This window comes from Mastigoproctus giganteus, chromosome 7 (assembly GCF_048544385.1).
Source record: "Mastigoproctus giganteus isolate SK-2022 chromosome 7, ASM4854438v1, whole genome shotgun sequence".
Taxonomy (NCBI): Eukaryota; Metazoa; Arthropoda; class Arachnida; order Uropygi; family Thelyphonidae; genus Mastigoproctus; species Mastigoproctus giganteus.
This window is the reverse complement of record NC_143581.1, coordinates 184,634,407-184,659,781: the sequence shown is the minus strand read 5'-3', so window position 1 is coordinate 184,659,781 and position 25,375 is coordinate 184,634,407. Positions and strand designations below refer to the sequence as shown.

General features: G+C 37.2%; 1 protein-coding gene across 1 annotated transcript; it reads left to right on the top strand.

The window, feature by feature from the left end:
- On the top strand, positions 1 to 24,459 carry LOC150083390 (uncharacterized). The gene is made up of 3 exons (XM_090378491.1): positions 1 to 114; positions 11,690 to 11,762; positions 23,898 to 24,459. The coding sequence occupies exons 1-3, from the start codon at positions 1 to 3 to the stop codon at positions 24,455 to 24,457; spliced, it is 747 nt and encodes a 248-aa protein (XP_090234617.1). The 3' UTR covers positions 24,458 to 24,459.
- Positions 24,460 to 25,375: the final 916 nt, after the last annotated feature.

Genomic DNA, 25,375 nt, shown 5'->3' with positions numbered 1-25,375 from the left:
ATGCACAGCCGTACTGTAGCACTCAAGATTGAAAAAATTAAATCGAGAGCAAATTTAAAATGCAAAGTTTGTCATCATGTAACCAAAGAATATTACAAAAGCTATTGGTCAACGGTAAGTGTGCTAAATTCATTAGCCACTTTTTTTCCTTTTTTGTAGATAAAAATAATTATTAAGTTAAACTGGAATTGATATTTCTTTGATGTTATTGAATGTTTAGTCCTGTCTTTTTTAATCTTACCATAAATGCAAGTTCACAGACCCAATAAAATAGATTTATATTTTAGTATCATTCTTCAACTAATTATATATAGTGGTTTCCTTAAACAGTTTCGCAGAGCTGTACAGTGTCACTGGTTAGCCTAAGTTTTGATCTTTTAAAAAATTCATGGTGTTTCTGGGTGTACTTTTAGTGCTAATTCCAAAAATCGGAACGGTTTTTACTTACACGCACAGCTTCTTTCTTTCTTTCTTTCTTTCTTTTCTTTTTTTTTAGACGTGACCAGACGCGTTTACACATGTTTAGACCTGCAAGTCAGCTAACTATATAAACCTGTGAAGTGTTTCTTCCACATTTAATTGTTTTCTGGTGCAGCTGTGCTAACTAGTATCTGCTTCTAACGCGATTTTCATATTCTGATTCTTTGAAAATGGCAACTCGTGGTTGTGCAAACAACCCAAATATATTTTTTTACATTTGCAGTATTTATGTTGTGGCGAAAGAGGAAGGATACGACATCTTTTTTGAAAAATGCATACGCCGCACATTTTGGAATTTAAATTAGATGATCAGATAAAAGTCACGGCTCCATAAGGTGTGCTGAACATATGTGGAGAGCTTGCGATTGTAGAAATGTGGTAAAAAGAATGCTACGACATTCCCATGAAGTATGATCCCAAAGTTCCCATGAAGGGAACCTCGGGATCATATTTTTGTTCCATAAATGTAGCAGGTTACAACGCAAAGAACAAGCGGAATATGTTGTACCCCATCAACATTACTTCAGTTGTAAGGCCAGTTTCCAGTGAAGCAGACTACCGGTACCACTTCGGGACTTGATGGTGTTTTCAAGTTGTGCTTGAACAATATGCCATCAGATCCGGAATTTGAGATTTGTAATGGAAAGGGTGATAATAAACTACAGCGGAGAAGAAATTTACATATTTTCATAAATGATATTGACGAGGATTACTAAAAGAATCTATCAAAGTTGGCTGATGATTTGGAAATGGGAAGGATGATTAACAACTCAGTTCATGTGTCTTCGAAAAGTCTTGGATAGGCTGCAATTGTATGGTCCGAAAAAAAAAATGGAAACTGAAGTTTAATATTTGTAAATGTAAGGTTTGGAAAGGAACAGAATCCTCTGTGTTAAAAGATTACAATTATCAGATATGAAATTTTGAAATTTGCAGCGTAATATGCAGCTAGAAAGGAACACTGTCCTCTCCATGATTTACAGGACCTTTGCTGGGGGGGGGGAGATGGAGAGAGAGAGACGCCATTATCCATCTACACAAGATGATGATTAGACCATTTTGCAATATTGTATCCAGGACTGGAGACCGCACTTAAAAAGACGAACTTCTAGAGTGCAGGTTCACTGCAGAGGGACCAGATTAACGATGAAAATCGATGAAAGTATGAAGAATGGCTTAAAAGGTATGGATCATTCTCTGAAACCAGCGTGCAAGCGGGTCACATGTGAACTACTCGAAAAGTTCAAATGCGACTGTATAAAATCAATTCAACTAATTTAATTCAAAATTCTTCCTTTCCTCCTGGAAAATCAGATTTTTTTCATCCAACTGAACAGGCAAACCGATCAGAAAATGCACGCAGTTCACAACCACAGTACACTAACTCATCATGGCAGACATAGGCCTCAGGGATGTTGAATCGAAAAAAATGGTCGTTCAAGGGTTTAATCTGCTAAACGCCAACTCAACATTCAACTAAATTAAAGATCAAAATCCGATCCCTCCCGCCACAAAACTTCAACACAGACCGCAAATTTGCATATACCTCGGGCCTTTGTTTTAATGACGAAAAATCTTGAATAACCAGCCAACCAACGCAAAACAATAAATAAAAGGAAGCAAACATTTTAATTTTTGTCCTTTTGTCATCTGCATCCTGCGCCTGGGCATTGGCTGTACCAATATGGCTCCGAGCAGGCCCGACTAAAGGGGGCTACAGTACGTCAAGAAGCACGGCCGAGAACTTTTTAAGTAAATTAAATTCACTTTTAATAATCGGCAAAAAATTCTACGAACTTAATAATATGTTTATTTGATCACTTTTATATCTTATTGATTTATTATACGAAGTGTGGCAATAAAGTTCCATTTATACATTCAATATTCTTGTATTATTTACTACCCTAATACATCCGGTAAGGTTATTTAAGCCTGGCGCGCTTGAACATATGTTTTACACGATTTAAAATGTAAAACTTATCTGTTTTACATTTGAACGTGCTATTAAACAATTAATACATTCAAATCAGCGAATTCTCAACCTCTGTTTAATTCATTAAAATAGTATAATCTGGATATTCTACTTAGCTTTCCATTTATATAAATACAGTACTATAGAATGGAAAGCTAAACAGAATTCAGTTTTCCGTTAGGAAAAGCTGACTAGCTACGACTCTTAATCTTTCTAGTGGAAAGATTAAGAGTATAGCTAGTCAATTTTTCGCTCTATGCGAAGATCAAAATCCGATCCCTCCCGCTACAAAACTTCAACACTAGCACAGACCGCAAATATCTCGGGCCTTTGTTTTAATGACAAAAAATCTTGAATAACCAGCCAACCAACGCATGGGCAACTCGATGGGTAATAAAGTTCCCTTTATTGCTCATCGAGCATGACCACAATAAAGTTGTGGTCATGTTCGATGAATTTGAAAATAAATGGACGTAGCATATTGTAGTTCAATATTGTAGATTGTAGTACAGACATTGTCCAGTAGTTTGACAGACTGCAAGTTACAATCAGTTTCGTTAGTAGCATTAACGTTCCATGTCAACGTTCCAAAGGATATTAAGGGAACACCCCCTAAAAAGCCATTGGCTTATGTGTTCTCCCTCCCTTTTTGCTGTTATCTCCCAAAAAAGTGTAACGTAAAATAGGGATAAATAAATTATTATTATGTCATGATTTTGTAAGGGCAACGACGAATGCCAAATTTTGCATTAAACTGGGAAAATCTGTAACAGAAACGTATGAAACATTAAAAAATGTTTATGGCGATGAAACGTTAAGTCGTATCAGGTGTTTGATAAGCAGTTCAGAGATGAATGTAAAGATATTTGCAATGACCCAAGAAGTGGGCATCCGTCAGCCTCTCGAAATGAAGACGGAATTGCAAAAGTTTGGGAAATCGTGATCGTCGTTTGACCCTCAGAATGATGAGTTGTATATGAATAAGGAGACGATTTGTAAAATTCTGCAGGAAGATTTAGGGAAAAGAAAGGTCTATGCAAAATTTGTGCCGCATAGCCTCACGGATGAGCAGAAGCATCGAAGAGTGTCACCATGCGAAGACTTCATCGAGTCTTCTCAAGACAATCCAAAATTTCATCACTGTATGTCACTGGAAATAAATGTTGGTAGTTTCAGTATTCATCACTGATTACTGAAAACCTCAAAATCATCACTAAGGCCCAAAAAGTTTCGTTTACATAAGCCCAGGACCAAGACGAAGTTGATCATGTTTTTCGACAAACAAGATGTGATTCAAATGGCATTTGTACCTGAAGAGGGAAGAGTCAATGCTGCTTTCTACGTACAGTTGCTTCAATGACTATTGAAGCGCATTTCTGAGTGAAGCAACAATTTCGAAAGAAAGGCAGCCGGTTTTCGTTGCACGACAGTCCCCCACCCATTTTGACGAAACATGGCATTCTACAGATCAACCATCCACTATACTCTCCCAACCTTTTCTTTATGTTGAGGACATAAAGAAAAAGGTAACTTGGAAATGAACATCATCTTTTTGTACTCCTTCGCTAACTCTTTTCAGAAACTTTTAGAACGTTGTAATAAGTACAATCAGGTGGTTGATTACTTAGAATAAGAATAAAACCATGTTTCCGCTCCTTCACTTTGTTCTTTTTATTGCTCCTGTCCAGGAACTTTATTGCCACACCTCGTATGTCAAGAATTGACTTGTTACTCTTTAACCCTACATCTACATGTGAGTACACAAATACATATCAACACGGGGCCCATGGATTTTGCACTAGAGCGCGCTTTGGCTCCTGACATCCCTGGTATCTCTAAGGCAATGTTGTAGTATTGTTACTATTCTTTACCCCCACCCCATAGATATCATGGTGGGCTGAGAGAGAGAGAGAGAGAGAAAATTTCTCATAATTTAAATAATAATAAATAACTAATAAAAAAACAGGTACGATTTATTTCGTACTGCATTTAATATAAAACAAAAGCGATAATTTATCAGAAACTGATTAAATGAAATAGCAAGAAAGAATATATGTATATAAATTTAGCAGGCTAGATGAAATTCGGTGAAGAGTAATCGCACAATTACTACACATTATACGATGGGTGATGATGTAATTCGCGCACTAGTGCAAGATCTTATCTTAATTGTTATCATCTGAATCTTCTGTGAATTTCTCCTTCTCGAAATACTCTCCCTTGAACTTTACATACTTTCGCCACCGTCCTACGCACACATTAAATGCTTCTTGCAAGCCATTTTTCGAAAGACTTCAAAGTTCTTCCGTTGTGGCTCTGCGAGCATCGTTTTGTCGGACACGAAACGCTTGTCTTTCAGAGCTTCCTTCAGACGAGGAAATAGGAAGAAATCACACAGGGATATGGATGAATTTCGGCATCTATGGCAGTGATCAATGCCAGCACAATATTAGACGTATGGGGCCTGCCATTGTCTTGATGGAGAAACCATTTCAAATCAGAATATGGCCCTCCTACTAAGACACTCATTACCACACGCTTCATTCATCTCTTTAACTGTTTCCGATGCATTTAAGCCCCGTCTTGACACAATAACGTCAAATATCGTTGTTCAATCTGTATGTTCGAAATGATACTTGCTTCAAAACGCCTGTCAGTAACAAGCGGCTAAAAAAAAAAAAAAAGCTCTTCACGCTACACTAGCTCGACAAGTAGTGGCATGTGCGCACAGAGTCTGTTCATTAATGATCAGGGAGAGCACCTCTAGCGACAATTATGAAAAGCTGGCATGTTAAACATAAAACCATAACATATATATATACAGTATATATAATTGGTACTATATAGGTATTCAAAGTGTATTAAAACATTGGCATAAAAGTACTCAGCGGGCCATACGATTAAAAGAACCTATAAAGACTAAGATAGCCTTTGTTGGTTTAAATTGCTATACCCTAGAAATAAACACATAATTAGCAATAAAATAAAAATATAATGAGTATGCAGCTAATTATTGATAATCGGATACACTGAATGGCACTTTTTCGAGGGATAACACCATTCAATATATCCCATAAATAATTAGCAAGGCTATGTTTATCTGTTTCTGATTGTTATCTGCCTGTTTCACTAGGTCTGAAAAATAAACATAAAGGCAATCTATGCTAAACTTTAAATTTAACAGCAAACAGGAAAGATAACAGCTAGCCCGACAGATAGCTTTGAAACGAATATACAGAATATAACACAGAAAAAAGAGCGCCAACCATAATTTTCACATCAGATGTGGTGTTTTTTATTCATTTTATACATGCGCAAAAGAAAGCTTATGCTGACATAAGGAGAAATGAGTAAGATTAAGTATAGTAATAGTACCTCAATTTCCCTCGAATTGCTCTAATTGATTTCGAGGTATAAAATTTTAGAGTTAGAAAGTAAAAAGCGAAAAGCAAAGAAAATATCTTTTTTATAATGGTAATTTGAATATACCGAGAGCGTAACTGACCGACCCTTTAGTAAGGGATCCTGGTATAACTACAAAGGGTTAAAGAATTGTATTTAATGGACAAAAACAGGATTACAATAACGAAAAAATATAAAATAACAATAGTAGATAATAAGAAGGAAATAAAAGAAATAACTATTACCAAATGTAGGAATATTTAAATAAAATTTGACATTTGTAAGAATTTTACAATTAAAATAATTCATCCTATCTGATATAGTAATAAATTGCATACCTTCATTACAAAACAGTTAAATTAAATTAAAAAATAACCAATTACAACAAAAAGAATAAATAGGAATATGCAGCTTGCCACCCTATTCTGTACTGAGTATAAAGAATGAATTATTTGAGCACATGTTACATATTATAAACATGTTCTTAAGGCAGTAATCAATTTCATCTTTCACAAAAGAATTTCATTTCTACTTTGTAAAATATTTTTTAAAGGTATTTCATTTCAAATGGCCTTGTTACCTGTCATTCTAAAAAATAGAGAACCTACTATTTATTTTCATAGGACATTATCTGTATAAAGTTCAAATTTATAGTGTACTATAATGTCAGTCTATTAGTTAGTCTTGAAGTTACACGAAATTCAGAGGGCGCGCTGCTTTCTTTGGTTTTATAAATTAATAATTTATTTAGTTCGTCTTGCAGTTATCTGAACTGAGAGGACGCTGCTGTCGATATTTTTTTTTTATATCGGGCTAGCTGTTATCTTGCCTGTTTACTGTTAAATTTAAAGTTTAGCATAGATTGCCTTTATGTTTATTATTCGGACCTAGTGAAACAGGCAGATAACAATCAGAAGCAGATAGCCTTGCTAATTATTGGTGGGATATATTGAATGGTGTTAGCCCTCGAAAAAGTGCCATTCAATGTACCGATTATCAATAGTTAGCTGCATACTCAATTATATTTTTATTTTATTTTATTGCTAATTATATGTTTATTTCTAGAGTACAGCAATGTAAACCAACACGGGCTATCTTAGTCTTTATAGGTTCTTTTGGCCGTATGGCCCGCTGAGAACTTTTATGCCAATGTTTTAATACACTTTGAATACCTATGTAGTGCCAATTAGATTACAAACTGATGTAATGTTCAATCTACAAGTGATGGCATTAATCTGATCTGACATACCCTTTACATCTATTCCAATATTTCATAATATATATACACACACTGGTGTTCAAAGACAATGCATCACCTAGGAATTTCACATTTCTAACCCTTTTTCGCTATGGTATGTTACATTAATGACTAGCATTACAAATAGAAATATAAACAAAAGATATTTATTAATAGTTAAGACAAAGCTAAGTAATATATGACAAGTGCTCTCAAAATATTCCAAAATGAGCATTTGGAACCTTTGTACAACAGTTTTGGTAAACACGACAATTACGGCTGAAATGTTATCAGAAGCCTTCAATCTGCTTCGGTTTATCATTTTAAATGGAAAACTAAATGAAAAATTCACCAGGTGCAAACTAATATTTAGCTGAACCGCCTCTGGCCCTGTTGACAACACCACACCGTCGTGGCATTGACAAGATCAATTTCTGAAGATAATCAACTGATAGTTCGTCGTTCCAAACACAAATTATGGTTTCCTGAAGTTCACAAAGGGCCTTTGGTTTCTTTCTAGCAACTGCAGATTCCACACAATGCCAACAGTTCTTTATAGCATTCAGGTTCGGGCTGTTTCCTGGCCAGCTAAGAGTTGTAATGGACTGTTCTTCCAACAATTTTTTCACTTGTAACAAATGTAAACACATTACTGTCGAACCTCTAATGCAGAAATGAAGCTAAAGTAACTACAGAAGTGCCTACTTACACTTTTCGCCCGATGACAAGGAGCAGAGTCGCTCTGAAAGATGCAGTTACTTGGCAAGTTGAAATGGTCTCTAACGGCTGGCAGCGATTTGCCTTCCAACATAGCCAGGTATCCACTGGCATTTACGGAACCTTTTATAAACTGCAATTCACATACTCCGCGATACATTGCTGGTAGGGAATTTCACTGTAGACACCATATAGTCTGGATGATATTCTTCACCACGTCTACGGCGAATCGTTTGTCTCCCATCAGAGCCACGCAGGTTGAATTTCTTCTCATCCGAGAAAATAACTGACTTCCACTGCTCGGGGGTTAATTTTGACATGCTCCTGGCGCTCCAGACTTATATTGGTCTGGAGCGCCCAAAAATACAGTCAGTTTTAGATGATTTAATGCAGTGGGCCGAATTGAATAAATTGAAGATCTCTGCAAGTAAGACCTGTTTTATGATTTTTAAGAAACAATTTGATTACGGCAGACCTCCAAAAGTTCTTTTAGGTGGAGCTCAGATTCCTTATGTTTCTAAAACTAAATATTTGGGATTAATCATAGATGACAAACCTTCCTTTTTACCACATGTTTCACACCTAATTGTAAAAAGTAAGACACTTTTACGAGAAATCCTAGCAACTCCATTGCTAGGATTTCTCGTAAGGAATGGGGACTGAATAAGAGGGTGTTGTCATTGTATTATAAAACTATTTTTCTCCAGATAGTGGAATATACGGCTGTTTCTTGGTTTTCTGTAGTAACTAAAACTAGGATTCGATCGAAACTTTTATCGCTTCAGCGCTCTATGTTATTAACTTTATTTAAAGTACCTATAACAGCGTCTACAAACGCCCTACAGGTAATTGCTGGTACCATGCCATTGGATTTATTTATTGTCTACAGAGGGTTTTTGTACAAATTGAAAAAGAGTATGTTGTTAACGATTTTGGATATCACAATCGATTTGGAGAATAATATTAAAGAAGAAAAACAACGAATATGGAATAAATTAATGGATTTATGGCAGCCCAGATGGGAAAGTGGTGATGTTGGAGCTGTGACGAGGAAATATATTCCCCGGGTGAATATGCATTGTCAAAAACCGTGGCATCTTGGTTTACGCCTTCTATGTACACTTCTTTTTTGTTAACAGGACACGGCTCAATTAGGGCCAAATTATATGAGAGAGGATTGGAGACAGATCCTTTCTGTACATTTTTTTTATGTCGGGAGTATGAAGACCAACGGCAGATTTTGATGGCACATATTCCTGATTTATCATTTGATACAGTGCATTTACTTATTGCAAATCGTGACTGTTTTTAATTAATTTCAGGAGTTTTCAGCTGCTGTTTTTGCAAGAAGAACTATTCTCAGAGCCTTTCTTTGAGAGGCAAACCTGGTGGGTGGATTGTCTTCATGGAGTTTCACTATTTGTTTCTACCTCTGCATAGCAGCTGGGGTGCTGGACCTGATTCATGGTGTTGGGTCTGGTGCTCTGGTTAGTTGTCTTTTGTTATTTGGTTTTTTAGGAGCATTAGCAACTAAGGCCATATTGCTCGGGGGATATGCGGTGGTCATTCCCTGACCTTTCCGCATCCTCCGTATTTGGTGGTGACGGGCTCGAACCCCGGTCTAATCAAGAAGCGTGTGCAGTTGTCTTTTGTGCTGCGATCATGAATACTCCCTTCTGGATTCTGGGGTGCTGGTTCTGATTTATTGCGTCGGGTCTGGTGCTCTAAAGGTTCTATTATCCATGGCGTATAGTTGGAGATTTGCTGGATAATACCTTTACTGGTTTTGGAGGTTCCAGTGCATGTGGAACAGCAACTGAGGAAATATTTAGTTGAACTGTGATTTTTGAAGTTTATAGTTGTGCCATCCAGACTATTGAATATTATTGTTGTTTTATTTTATTTATATATATATATATATATATATATATATTATTTATTATTTTTTTTTACTGCTGGCTCCCCGGTATGGGCAACCCGGGGAGCGGGATTGCTGGCACTCACTGGTATTGCACTACCTCCAGTGGGTGCGGGATTGCTGGCACTCACTGGTATTGCACTACCTCCAGTGGGTGCGGGATTTCATACGCGAATTGCGCTACAGTAAAATCAGACTCAGGTAATTTAACATACTTTTGCAGGACTGCTTTGTAAAGACTACATATTCCCAAGTTCTCAAGGTAGATTTGGGCTTATGCCTGGGAGCTACCCTGATTAAGAACACACACACACACACACGAGAGTTTGATGTCATGTCAGAGCATATAATTATATGTAAATATATCTTGTATATAAATCATGTATATACTTTTATGTACATAATCTTGAGACTATATTGTGTGTAATTAATAAATGAATGAAAATGAAATTTGACATGCTCCTTACACCAAATTAATCGGGCATTTTTCATTTTTTTGTGTGAGGAGGGGCTTCTTAGGACGACGGGCTACAAGTCCATTTTTAAAGCGGCGTATTTGACTGTTACTGCACTTGCTACCACTCCTGTATGTTCTTCCCATTCTCTTTTCAGCTCGGAAGAAGAAGCTTTACGGATTTTAAGGCATAAGTGCTTCAAAACGTGGCCCTGTTTTGGCATAGAGACTCTACGTCCGGTTCCTTTTTCCCTATCAGCAGAACCAGTATTCTTGAGTTTGGAAAAAAATCTGCTCACTGTCGACTGATTACAAGACATTCTATAAGCAACATGATGGAAAGAACATCTTTTTTCAAGTAAAGCAACAATAGGACCCTTTCTTCGTGGCGGCAACTGCACGTAACTCGCCATCCTGACACAAGCAAGGAATGACTGCAACTCTTGCAGAGCGTGCTTATATAGCTGAAAGTAACAGTTGATGCAATATTACGTCATCACCTACGCATGTCAATCTTATCTGATGCAATCTGTAAGAAATATTGCCATATACTTATGTTATTCGGACGACAATTACAATTTTAAGGGGTAATGCACTTTCTTTGAACACCAGTATAGAATGTAATGGTAGGTAGGGGTTGTCGTTATTGTGTCTAGAACGTGGAGTAAAGATAAGTCCTCAGAGACTGGGGGCGTCAATCACACCAGTAAACATCTAAGAAAGAAGAAGAAGAATATTCCTGGATGGTATGTAAACTCTCCAGGAATGATATTTAAGTTGGGATATAAAACAACCCTTGAGATGGTGAATGCGTTGCTCGTGATCCTGTTCATCCATCGCATTATGCAGTACTCGACTGCCAGGAATCTGTTTATGTACAACGACGCGGCAGAAGACCAGATTGGTGATGCATATGGTGCGATAGGTTGAATGCACCGCTGGACGTATCCTCCGACTACCTCGACGCTGAGTAACCCCGTCAGTTCTTGTCGAATTGCCCACATCGCCCAGAAAGTCTTCGATTGCATGACTGCAACTCTTGCAAGCGTGCTTATATAGCTGAAAGAAACAGCTGATGCAACATTACGTCAACCTTATCTAATGCAATCTGTAAAAATATTGCCATATAGTTACGTTATTCTGACGACAATTACAATTTTAAGGGGTGATGCACTTTCTTTGAACACCGGTGTGTGTGTGTGTGTATATATATAGATATATAGATATATATAGATCAAGAGTTAAATGATATGTTTATTCTGTCTTTCTATTCACCAGTTTGGTGAGTAGAAGGACAGAATAAGCATATCATTTGAACTAATTAACTGCTAACAATTTATTGACAAATTTTTATTAACTCTTCAGAGCTATTTTCATACATTGTAATGATAATGTCATTCAGCTCAAAATTTTTTAATAAATATTTAAGCAAACTGTGAAAAAATAAATCAGTTAACTATTTAGTGGTAACCAGCGAGAAATTAATGCAAAAATAAAACTAATTTACAGGTCAGAATCTCCCATAATGAAATACGGTTGTTAATCATTGTAGCAAGTCTTCTATCAGTTGTTGAAGGGTCAGGTAAGTGAACTTTAAATTTAGTTCAGACATCCGTATGCGCGCTCATTCCGGGGATGGGCCAAGGATCATGACGCCGTCCCTCGTGTGTGCGCGCCTGTGTAAAAAGTCTGTTAATACATCCGAAATTTATCAGCTTAACAAATTTCTGAGGAAGGGTTCAACTCCTTACCATTCTAGATAAGCAACTGAACCCTTCCCCAGAGATCAAAAGTTCTCTGTTGAATTTTTGGGATGCTCGAGCACTATGGAAGCACAGTGCTCGAGCCGCCTGTTTTTCTCCCTGCCTTTTATATATTTATTAATTGCTAACAAGATTTACCTTTTCTTCGTAACAAGAAAAAATTCATTTAATTTAAGAAATAATAATCTAACGCGCCTGAAAATGTAATGCACTGCATATATTAACTAATTTGTTTTAATAAAAACATATATATATATATATATATATATATATATATATATATATATATATATATAATAAAAACTGAGTAATTCTCTAGGTTAAAGTAGACTCTGATCCTTAGTCTCACCTAAAAGAAACATCCTGAGTGCGTGCTGGGTCTGCAGAATGAAGTACCGTATAATTTGGAAATACATTACATGACGATTATTCATGGATTACTTTTTGAAATAAACCACTCTTTTCCATGTGGATAATGCAAAATTAGGTTATTAATTAAGTCGTTTGACCAAATTCTTAAATTTATTACAAAGATGGCGTTTCAGCATCTTGCTGGAACTGTATAGTCTGATGATGGGATCAGAAGGATACTAAAACGTCACCTTGAATTTATTTTACTGATACATGACGATTAAAGCTTAATGTTTCCCGAAAACTGCTTTAGCCCCGACTCCTTTGGAAAATCCTAGGGACCACCCCTTTGAACAGGTGGTTTTGGTAATGGAGACACATTCTTATACCTTGTGAGCAATCTTATTGCTAACAGAAGATTCCTGTATATTGATAAATAAGAAGCTTAAGAAGTTTAGTTCTTTCTGTTGTGTACTTTGAAATGTTGATTCATATTATTAACGCATTAAAACCAGAAAATTGTTTTACTATCATGAATTTAGGGAAACAAACAAAAAGAAAAAAAACATCACCTTATTAGTCACACGGCTTGAGTCACGTGACTACTAAAAATCACTCATCCTCTGGCAAGTCTTTACCCTCGCGCTAAGCCAATCAGTTACGGCCGCCTTAAATTTTCTGTATATACCCTGGAACGACAATATAAGAGGAGTTCACAAAAGAAAACCAGCTGGTATAATACAAAGAAATGGTCCTCCAAGACCGAAAGTCGTGTAAGACAGTTAATTTAGGTAACAATGATAATATATACTACCACAATGATTCAAACTCAGTTTTTATGGAGTGCGTCACAAAAAAAGATATGCGTCAGCTACAATTTAGTAATAGTGTTAGTAGTGGAATATGATGCAAGATTACAGAGCATTAAAAAAAAAAACTATCCACCTCACCTCAACCCTCAAAGAACTTCTCTAATTCTTCCTTGAATTTATTCAAACTATCCAATTCCACAACAACAGATGGAAGTTTATCTTAACAATCAACCACCTGCTGACTAAAGGTAAACTTCCGCACATCCATCCTACAACAATCCTTCCTCAATTTCAATTTATGTCCCCTCATGCGTGTGGGTAGTCTGAGCAGGAGGAAGAATGCTATCAGCACTGAGCTTGCTCAATCCACTGAATGCCTCAAACACCTCTATCACATGACTTGTAGAAGCCGCGTCTCCAGACACTGCAATTTGCAGAACTGAAACCTGTCTTGGTAAAACCACCCTTTTTGTTCCCTTCACCAATTTAGTTGCCCTTCTCTGCACCCTTCCAGCAGATCAACATCCTTCCTAAATTGATGCCCTCCACACTTGTATACAGTACTGTATTCAAGATGCGGCCTAATCATGGCTTTGTACAAAGGGATAATCCCTGCTAGCAAAGTGCCTGTATATCATTAACATAACCCCCATATCTGCACTGCTCGGAAAAGTTTATATCTGACTGCAAAATTACCCCCCCCCCCCCCCACACACACACACCACCACCCAGGTCTTTTTCATTTTTCACTACGCTGGTAATACCACAGGGCTGGTACGTTAATCTGGGATTACTGCTACCTATATAGTACTGTACCTAACATTTGTCGATGTTAAACTTTAACTGCCATTTCTTAGCCCATCTGTCTAATTTTTTTAGATCTTGTGGCAGTAGATTACCCCGATCACTGTCATTAACCCTTTGCATCATCTGCAAACTTAGACATTAAGTCTGATATATTAACATCAATATCATTAATAAATATTGAAAACAATAATAAGCCCGGAACTGAACCCTGGGTAACTCCACTAATAGCATTAGTCCACGAAGAACAGTGTCTATTGCTAACCACTCTCTGTCTTCTTCCACTTATAAATCGCAAATCCGCCCTGCCATGGAATATTGTTCCCACATCTGGGGTGGTGCCCCCAAAACCTCTCTCAGGCTTCTTGATTCCATTCAGAAGAGGACAGTTAGGTTAATTAATGATTCATCTCTAACAGAGTCTCTCCACTCGCTTTCTCATAGACGCACTGTTTCTGCTGCATGCCTCTTCTACAGATACTTCCATGGGCACTGTTCTTCTGAATTGGCTTCTATAATTCCCGCTCTCTCTTTCAAAACAGTCCGAACACGTGCCGCCACCAGCCATTTACTGTCCAACTTCAAACCCACAGAACCAACTTTTCATCTTCCTCATTTATTCATTCAACTGCTGTTTTCTGGAACAACCTTCCTTCATACATATTTCCTGAAAATTACAATCTACAGAAGTTCAAGTCCAATATCAACAAATATCTTCTTTCGTCTTCTCAACCTCCAACTCAAGCACGGTACTAAGTAGTTCTAATACCTCTCGTGTTTGGGGTTCTCATAAAAAAAAAAACTTAACCATCCCTTTATCCATAGTAGTACTTTACCCTTAATGCCATATTGCTCCAGTTTGTACAACAGTATCAAAAGCCTTCCTGAAATCCAAGTATATGATATAAAAATTATATGCCCTTTGTACTACATCATAGTATCCAATCTGATTGGTTAGACAAGACCTCCCCTTGACAAATCCATTGTGTGATTGCAGTATAATTACACGCCTGTCCAAATGGTCCTGCATTACTTCGTTAACCAATGATTCCATTACCTTCCCTGGAACAGACACGTTAACAGGTCTGTAATTATTGATGTCGCATCTAACTTTGGGAAATGGGGCTACATTCGCACATCTTCAATCTCTAGGGAGCTTCCCTGAATCCAAGGATGATCTCATAATTATGGCTAAGGGTTTGATTACCTCCTTTGCTGGGTTAATATAATTGGATATGTAATATAATCGATAATTATATTAAATATCCCTTAATATAACTGGATAGATCCCATCCACCCCAACTTTTTTTTTTTTTTTTAATGTTTAGCTTCAACAATTTCTTTTCCACTTTTCTTTTAGTTATCACAATATCATTTAGCTCCCCGTTAGAGTTGGATAAACTTTTGGCATCCCCTTCCTTAAAGAATTCGTCATGTGTGAATACAGATGGAAAATACCTAATCCTTTTTGTCAGCAGCCTGAGCAGGGTCATCAACAATGGCGCAATGTGATTCAATCCCTTCCTTCTACTGTTATTATAAGCGTACACGTCTTTGCTACTGTTCTTCGCCAGAGACTACTTGCAATCTGCCTTAGCTTGCCAAAACTCCTTTGTGAATTGATTACACACTAATTTATACCTACCATAGGCGTCTGTATCACCTGATAATTTATATGCATCCTATGCATGTTTATTCTCTGCCACAAGTCTCATCAGACATCCATGTACAAATGTCTAAGCTTTGAATTCCGTTGTCTCTAAGGTAGACTTTATCTTACTGCAACTAGAGCGACCGAAACCAATGTCACTTGCGAGATTCTGCCATCTACTGACAAGCAACGAAACTATCCAATATTGAACCGTGCTAATATTTCAGCTTTGATGACTATGCGTGATGTTTATATTTTTATATACTTCAGTAAGTTCATGGGCCTGACAGCTATATTTTCGGCGAACAACTTTAACAACGTTTACTGTAAAAAATAATAAAATAAACAAAAGATAGAAAAAAGTGTTGTAAACGGCATGGATCTGTCTTTTTGTTTCCGCGAATTCTCTCAGCGTTATACCACAATAAAGAAGGCGTCCTTTGAAAGAAATACAGTAATAATCACATACTTCTTTCATGAGAAATACCATTTGCGGTGTAAAAATTTGTTTAATTTCAATGTGCTTAATATTCTGACATCCTTCAGTAATTAAAGTTTGTTAATGTTGTTCGCATATTCAAAGTTCAAAAATGGAAAGTATTACGAAACGGAATGTTCGTTAATAAAATATCTTATTTTTTAATAATGTGCATGGCACTTTCGAAAGGTCTTCCTGTTCGCTCCGGTCCATTCTGTGATCTGCTTTCGTTTTGAAAAGCATTTCAGTTTTAACTGTGAGTTCCAGTAACAGGTAATACTCAAATACTCTCTCCACCACGTCAATAAATTTGTCAGTGGAAATACAGTATTGCACAAGGCTGTAGAATAAGGCCTACTGATAAACAGGAGACTGTTTTACAGGGATGGGATACATTTAAAAGCAGCGATTCAAGACAAAAAAAAAAAAAAAATCAGTCATTAAGCATGTTCAAAGATGCTTCTTTCCCATTCTGTTCTATGCTTCCGAAATCTGGTCTGTTGCTCCTCAAGTTACCGTCAAGAAATTCCTTGCCCTAGAATACTGGGTTCTTGGATGGCTCAATAGTAAGCTTCGTTTTCCCCATACAATATCCAAGCAACGGCTTTATGAAAACTTAAAAACAAAGCCTCTGCAACAGATGATCAACGAGTCTGGAGTCATGCTGCTTCTTTCAAAGTTAATTACTTCTGCATGCGATTCACCAAACTTAGCTAATATTTAAAAATAACTAAATGCACAAAGCATAATACATTAAGAGTTTATTATCTATATAATATCGGTGTAGATACACCATAGACAACTCTTAAGAAATTACGAAGTAGTTGTTGCAGTAGGCATCATTTGCTCTGCCTTCACGACGAGTTGCCATGATATTGCACTACCTCGAATAAGTAACGCTTCACTAATAGAGAAGACTATTGTTACTTACTCTCAGTGAGTACCACCACCCAGACGGCACCGTTTCAAGGCTATTGGCCTAAATCAGTACCAGGGTACCTGCCCATATAATGACCCTTATTCTCACTGAGAATAAGGATCAGAACTGCCCTTATTCTCACTGAGAATAAGTAACAAAAGTCTTCTCTATTAGTGAAGCGTTATTTATTCGAAGTAATGCAATATCATGGCAACTCGTCGTGAAGGCAGAGCACAATATGAGAAACAGAGCAAATAATAATAAATAAATTTTTCTGTTTATACTCCGGGATGACCAAACGGTCAGAGGAGTTTACAAGATAGACAGAATACAAGAAACAGCACCATATTCAGCAGTCACGGGCTTGAACCCCGGTCACTCGAGGCACGTGTACACCCGCGCGCCTACTACAACTACTTCGTAGTTTCTTAAGAGTTGTCTATGGTGTATCTACACCGATATTATATAGATAACAAACTTAGCCAATATAATAGCTGCTCCCAACAGAGAAAATTCAAGAAACCAACAATTGGCGCCTCCGTAGCCAGGTTGGCAGGAGTAGCAATGCGTAGCACACGCTTTTTGATTAGACCGGGGTTCAAGCCCGTGACCAACAAATACGGAGGATGCGGAAAGGTCAGGGAATGACCACCGCATATCCCCGGAGCAATATGGCCTTAGTTGCTAATGCCTCTAAAAACAAAATAACAACAACAAACCAACAATTAAAATCCAACTTCTCCAGGCTCAAACACAGAGGCGGATTTAACGGCGGGCGCACCGGGCGCGCGCCCTGGGCCCCTACTTCTGAAGGGCCCCTCAAAACCCCAACTTTACACTTTTTTCTAATGACACCAAGTTTGGTTTCATATGTGCAATTTTAATTATTTTACAATCGGCGGTAAAACCTGATAGTATGTTTATATTCGCTTATTTTCATTATTTCATTACTACGCTGCATAGGCCCCGCGCGGCTGCTCTACCGCTCATCGGTAGTACCACGGAGCAATAGAATCGTATTTGCTACTTTGTACTTACAAAGGTTCTCCTGCAGTGCAGACTTACGATATACGCAAATACGCGTATATTGTTGAAATTATATTAAGATAAAATTAATTCCTGTTGTTACATCAGCGCCTGGATTTTCGTAGTTTATGAATAATTTTTGAATTTTAATTAATCATTAATTTATTGCACTATAACGAAAAATCTCTTCTCTAGTATTCTAATCATTTAGACTATTAAATTTTATTTTCATTGGTAGGCTACCAATGGTAGCTAGAAAAATGAAACGACATCTATCAGGGGCTGAAAAAGACAAATTAAAAAAAGACGCGAATATAATATATATATTATATTCAAATTTTATTGGAAATAAAACATTAATAGTACATAATATTTTTTATTTATTTTAAAAAAATGGTTAACATGTATTTTTATTTTCCCTGTCTCTCTCTCTCTTTTTTTTTAAGGGACCCAATATTTTCTTCTGCGCCCGGGGCCTCAATCGACCTTAATCCGCTTCTGCTCAAACAAGTAGTAGTAGTAGTAGTAGTAGTAGTGGCATGTGATGCAAGAAAGAAAATATATGAGCTTATGCAGCATCAGCCAAAAAAAAAAAAAAAAAAAAAATCACACCATTCCCTCCAAATGCCTGTCCAGTTCCTCCTTAAATTTATTCAACCTATGAACTTCCACAACGACAGATGGAAGTTTGTTCCAGCAATTAACCACCCGCTGGCTAAAGGGTTAATTGCTGGAACCCGTTGGTTCCAGCAATTAACCACATCTATTCTACATCTGTCCTTTCTTAATTTGAATTTATGCCCCCTTAGGTTCGTAATCTGAACAAGTGGAAGGATCCCATCAGAATTCAGCGTGCTGAACCCATTCAAGGCCTTATACACCTCAATCAGATCACCGCGCAGGTGCCTAGTGTCCAGCCACTGCAATTTGCAGAACTTAAGCCTCTCTTGATAAAAGGATCACTTCATTCCCCTCACCAATCTTGTTGCCCTTCTCTGTACACGCTCAAGTAAATCTACATCCTTCCTAAAATGAGGCCTCCAGACCTGTACACAGTACTCAAGGCGTGGCGTGGCCTGACCATTGCCTTATACAGAGGGATAATCACCTCCTTTTCCCTGCTAGCAAAATTCCTATATATCATTGACAAAACCCCATGACCTGGCCTGGCAGCCTGTCTGCATTGCTCAGACAACTTCATATCTGCCTGCACAATTACTCCCAGGTCTTTTTCATTTTCTACCAACTTAAGTGTAGTACCACACAGTTGGTACGTTTCTCTGGGGTTACTTCTACCCATATGCAGTACTTTGCATTTGTCAAAGTTAAACTTCAGTTGCCACTTCTTAGCCCATCTGCCCAAATTATCTAGATCCTGTTGCAGTAGCACACTGCCATTAACAACCCTGCCAACCTTTGTATCATCTGCAAACTTCGACATTAAACCTGATATACCTTCATCAATATCATTGATAAATATACAAAACAACAGTGGACCCAACACCGAACCCTGTGGGACTCCAGTAATAACATTTGTCCAAGAAGAGCAGCACCCATTGATTACCACCCTCTGTCTTCTCCCACTTAACCATCCTTTTATCCATTGTAGCAACTTACCCTTAATACCATTCTGCTCCAATTTGTACAATAGTCTTCCATGCGCAACAGTGTCAAAAGCTTTCCTGAAATCCAAATATATGATATCAAAATTATTTTTTGCATCCAGTACCTTTGTAACCACATCATAATATCCTATCAAATTTGTCAGACAAGACTTTCCCTTAACAAACCCATGCTGTGTGTGAATTATTGCTGCAGTCTTGTCTAGATGATCCTGCAATGCATCTTTAACCAGCGACTCCATTATTTTACCCGGAACAGAAGTTAAACTAACTGGTCTGTAATTACTCGTGTCACCCTTCGATCCCCCTTTGTGAATTGGGGATACAATTGCACATCTCCACTCCGTGGGAACCTCCCCTGAGTCCAAGGATGATCACATAATTATGGCTAAGGGTTTGCTTAGTTGCTTTGCCGCCTCCTTTAATATAACTGGATAGATCCCATCCACCCCAGGTGCTTTTCTTACGTTTAACTTCAACAGTTTCTCCTCCCCTTTGTTCTCAGTTATTACAAAATCATTAAGTATCCTGCTACAATTTGATAACCTTCTGCCATTTTTCAAACCTTAATAATTCCTCACGTGTGAATGTAGATGCAAAATACTCATTCAGTTTGTTTGCTATCTGAGCAGGATCATCAACAGTCGAACCATCGATGTCAAGTGGACCAATCTGATTCATCCCCTTCCTTTTAGAGTTTATATAAGTAAAGAAATCCTTGCTGTTTTTCTTAGCATCTTTTGCCAAGGATTTCTCGTAATCTGCCTTCGCCTGCCGAACCTCCTTTGTAACCTGATTACAGATTAACTTATATCTGCCGTAGGCTTCTGAGTCGCTTGATAATTTATATGCATCCCATGCATTTTTCTTCTCTGTTACGAGTCTCATTAGTTCATTTGACAACCATTTAGGCCTAAACCTTGAACAATATTTCTTAATAGGTATGAAACTTTTAGTAGCTTCCACGATTAATTCCTTGAATGCTTCCCACTTAGAATTTACTGTTGGTAACATCGTTAGTTGATCCAACTGTACAGAATTTAAAAACTGTCGGAGACCACTGTGCTCGCCTTTACGGAAGCAAAAACCCTTTCCTTTACCCCTGATGGTAATTAAATCTTTAAGTAAATCCCACATCAGTACACTGTGATCACTGCCACCTAGTGGTTCTTTTATCTGCAAATTCCTAATACATGAATGATCACTGCTGATAACCAGATCAAGAGTATTACTTTCTCTAGTTGCCTCTCGAACATGCTGCTGCAGAAAACAATCATCCAATTAATCCACAAATGTCTGACTAGTGTGTGAGTGCCCAACCCACAAGTTCCAGTCAATATCTGGGAAGTTAAAATCCCCCATTATAAGACATTCCGATTTACTAGCCCACTCTATTTCTCTGTACAATTGTTCATTGTACTCATTCAAGTCATTAGGCCTATAACACACTCCTACTCTTATTTTTGCTTTCGCAGTGCTTATGTCACACCAAACTGACTCAACAGTGCACTGTTCATCTATATCAACTGGATGCACTTTTGATTTTAGGTTTTTCTTAATTAACAGCATAACACCTCCTCCCCTCCTATCCTGTCTATCCTTTCTGTACACATTGTACTCCCCAAATTCCAGTTCGGCATTCCTTATATCTGTGTGGCACCACGTCTCTGATATCCCAACAATATCGGCCTTTGATGTCTTGACCAACACTCCAAATGGACAGAGTGTTTCCCAATGCATTTCTTTATCCCCTAAATCATCACAATATTGACTGCAAAAGGTTACCCAACTCTGAAGCCTACAGGAGTCAGATATCCGATAAAATGATGAGAAATAAAAACAGCAGCCTGCCTTCAATCCAGCAACTGCAACTGAAAGCCAAATGTGCTGTTCTGCAAAATTTTTATTAATCCACAAGTATAATTCCTATTCATTGTTAATGTTTATATGAAATCTGCTATGTATTCCATTATTTTATTTTATTTCCTTTGTATCATATTATTTGCCCCTAGTCACGTATGCTGTGATGGGCTTGCTGTATTTGCAATAAATGAATATTTATTTAAATAGAAAGGAGTGCAAGAATATTTGCTGATGCTATCAAGGTAGTGCTCGAAGGTATCCGAGTAGTCAGGGGCGTGCGTGCGTGCAGCAGCACACTCACTTTGGGTGGATCGTGGTTCAAACCTGCATGAGTACTAAATACAGTTAACGATTGTATTCATGATTTATTGTAAACTCTTTCTGACCGGGTAATCGTTCCAGAGTATAAACAGAACATTTATTTAATTATTTATAAGTGTTAAATCAGAAAAGTGCTAATTTGGGAAGTGCACAGATTAATAGTTTAATGGCAGCCATAAGCAGATGCGAAAATCGATTCTTGCAGTGCTTCTTTTTGAACATATAGTAGCGTGGAAAGCAAAGTGGCGCGGGGAAGATTACTGATGGCGGCCTTATGAAAAAAAAAATTATACAGGCAATGTTTTGAGTTATTAGGAGCATAATAAAGTATACATATATTTACTAATAAATTAATATATTAAATTTTCTTTTTTATTTTATACAGCGGAATGGCTACATAGGGTCAGAGTCAAGCGCAATTTCTCTGACCTAATGATCATGGCAGGGTATAAACTTTTTTTTTTTAAATAGAGAATGCAAGATTTAGTAATCACGTGACCTAGAACTGTTATTAAGCCAAACTTGTGTACTACTGTACCCCCTCGTTGATGTTTGGTTCTGTAACCAAACAGAACAAACAGATATCTTCTTCGTACAATAAATTAGGGACCATGTTTAATACATATAAAGAGACACACGAATATCTAATAAATGACATCAACAACGTTATATATTTAATTAAATGTCAATCCGGTTGTAACGCATGCTACATCGGGAGCACTACAGCAAAATACGGCACCGCAAAACCTGCCAATACACGTGCTTATTACCATCATAATAGCTTCAGAACTAATCAAGCCAGCACCGAACTTGCACAACTCGTACATTCTCACAACCACAATCCCCTAATCGATTCAGCCACTGAAATTATTAAATTAGGATCTAGTTACAAGATCTTCCAACACGAGGCGCTTGTCATAGAATGGTGTCGCCATAACACTAAATTTTAACGTTCTAAACACGAAACTGCCAACCAACCTTTCACCGGTCTGGAACCTTACGCACGTAAGGTTCCCACATGTCTCGAAATGCATTATGGGAACATAGGAATTCTTTAAATACACAATTCCTTTTCTCCTATCATTGCCAACCGAAGACGTTTTACACGAAAGTTGCTCGTTGTGACTATTGGTTTCACCTTGTTCTCATATTAATATTTTATAAACGACAATCAAGGACGAGGTAGTGCACTACTTCCTTGAGCAAATTTTAATTATAGGTTTTAACAATTCCGTATTTATTTATTTTAAACCATTTCCACTTCAATACCCTGTAACTAAGTAGATCAATTGAGGTGAGTGTCGTCAATTAAGCTCTTATTGCTATTTTCATTATTAAGTCGATTACATTACGATACATTAAGAAGCTCTATAAATCACCTAACTTTGAATCAGTGTGTGTGTGTAGAACAATTTTATATAAGTTGTTTGAGGAGAACATTATTTCCATCAAATTTTCCACACAATGGCTATCCACTGCCAACCAAATTTAAAGGAGATTTAATCTCTGATGGAGTTATCAACACAAATAAATTTTAAATATTTGTTTTAGCAGCATGGTACGCAATTATATCAAATATGTAAACGGAAATAATGAACACTACGCTCAACCTGCGTAGAGCGTAATTTGCTTTTAATTTCTGAGAGAATTACAGATTATTCTCAGACGGTTCGTGGTACTTCCTGTACCACTTCTTCAGGGAATTCCCGTAATGCCATCCTTATGACATCATCAGCAGTTCGCAGTGAAGCTGATGGTGAATTAGGCAGATTACACTCCATGCAGGTTGAGGTGCTCATTATTTCACCTCTTTCCATTACAAATGAATTTTACATTCATTTGTAAAACTGAATGTAAACTTCAATATGACAAACTACAATTCACATTAAACTCCAAAACACTGTTACTATTGTTTAGTCTCTCTCTTTCTCTGATTTGTTTGATTATGGAAAGACTGCTTGTATGCAATAAAAATATTCTCACTATTATTAGCCGCATTAATGATTTCGCTCTATAAAAATATGTTGAAATTGTTTGCATCTAAAAAATTAATAATAAAGATTGGTATGCGACTTGAATTAATCGTATATAATTTTTACATTTTCAGATAATGTGAATATCAACAGTTTCATTGACCGGGTACTGGACGACATTAGAAATAATCCAGAAATAATATCCATAATAGACCCTCTGCCTGTAGATGACATCATCACGAATAACTTGCACACTTGGAATGGAGTTCTGTTTGGTATTTCTAATCTTCGAAGGGATGAAAATATTACGGTATCCACAATTACTAAAGGAAGGCTGATTGCTTCTGCAGGCTTAGTTCTACAGAAAATAGAATATAAGGGGAAGTACAAAATTAAGAAATGGAAGCTTGGTATTTCAGGAAGGGTCGAAGCCAAGATGGATGAAATGGCCGTGTCATTTACCATCAATGCGGATTCTAAAGTCAACAAAATCCATCTTGAGTCATTTGTGATAAGAAGGTTTTCTGGATTTAAAATCACTAAGATTACAGGAGTAACCATTGTACTAAACTGGCTTTACAAGTTTATCGTAAACAAATTTGCGCAAAAATACAGGAGTAAAATCATTAATACATTGGAAATTATTATACCAATTAAATTAGAACAATTCTTTATGAAATTTGTGTCTAATTGATATACGGGGTATTGATAAGAATATTGCAACCGCCAACCCGAACGTTAAACAATCAATTTAACGTCAGTGGTTGCAATATTCTTACCAATATGAGTAAACCTGACACCCGACGTGTCTTCTATAGTATACGGGGTGGTAGAGAAGTTGTAGCACCCCTGATCAGTTTTACTTAATTATCCCTATATCACGAATTCTACGCCAATTTCTTTGGACATCGTCTATACATTTACTATTTATACTAAAGCAGCGCGCGATTCTTCTGCTAATATGCTGCAGCGACTTATTCCTGCATGCTGGCCAGGGTAGAAGTACCTGGGGATCTACATCCAATCTCCACGGTGAGGGAAAGAATTTTTGTTATTGTCCTGGCACTATCACCATGTCGCTCAAGCCAGAGAGCGTCCATTACTCTTGCAGCTGCCAGTTATGATTTATTCATTTTCCCCAACAAATCCTCAAAGTTGTAGCTTACCAGCCCATAAAAAAAAGGACCACACAAATGCATGTATCATTTCTATTAACATCTTAACATGTGAAGGATTATATTGCAATCCCTTCGGGTTCCTTACACCAGATTACCTATTTCCTGAGCTTCTACGAAATAAGCACATTCCTCCGAAAACATGTAGGAAAGTCTGAAACCAGAGAGCGTCCCTCTTGCAGCTGCCAGTTGTGATTTATTCATTTTCCCAAACAAATCCTCATAAGTTGTAGCTTACCAGCCCATAAAAAAGGACACAAATGCATGTATCATTTCTTATGAAACTGGTACAGTAAAATAAATAAAAAAAAGTATTGCTGCATTATTTTTATTGAAAAAATAATTTCACTACAATGAATGGAATTTTTCACTGTATACAAAGAAATAATTCGTATAAAATTCGTATAATGATACTAAAATTACTGGACTATGGTAAC

Excerpts from the sequence above, each read along its gene's own strand:
- LOC150083390 (XM_090378491.1), top strand. The coding sequence starts at position 1 with ATGCACAGCCGTACTGTAGCACTCAAGATTGAAAAAATTAAATCGAGA. Across the intron at positions 115-11,689 it reads ACAAAAGCTATTGGTCAACG|GTCAGAATCTCCCATAATGA; the intron begins GTAAGTGTGCTA and ends ACTAATTTACAG. Across the intron at positions 11,763-23,897 it reads ATCAGTTGTTGAAGGGTCAG|ATAATGTGAATATCAACAGT; the intron begins GTAAGTGAACTT and ends TTACATTTTCAG.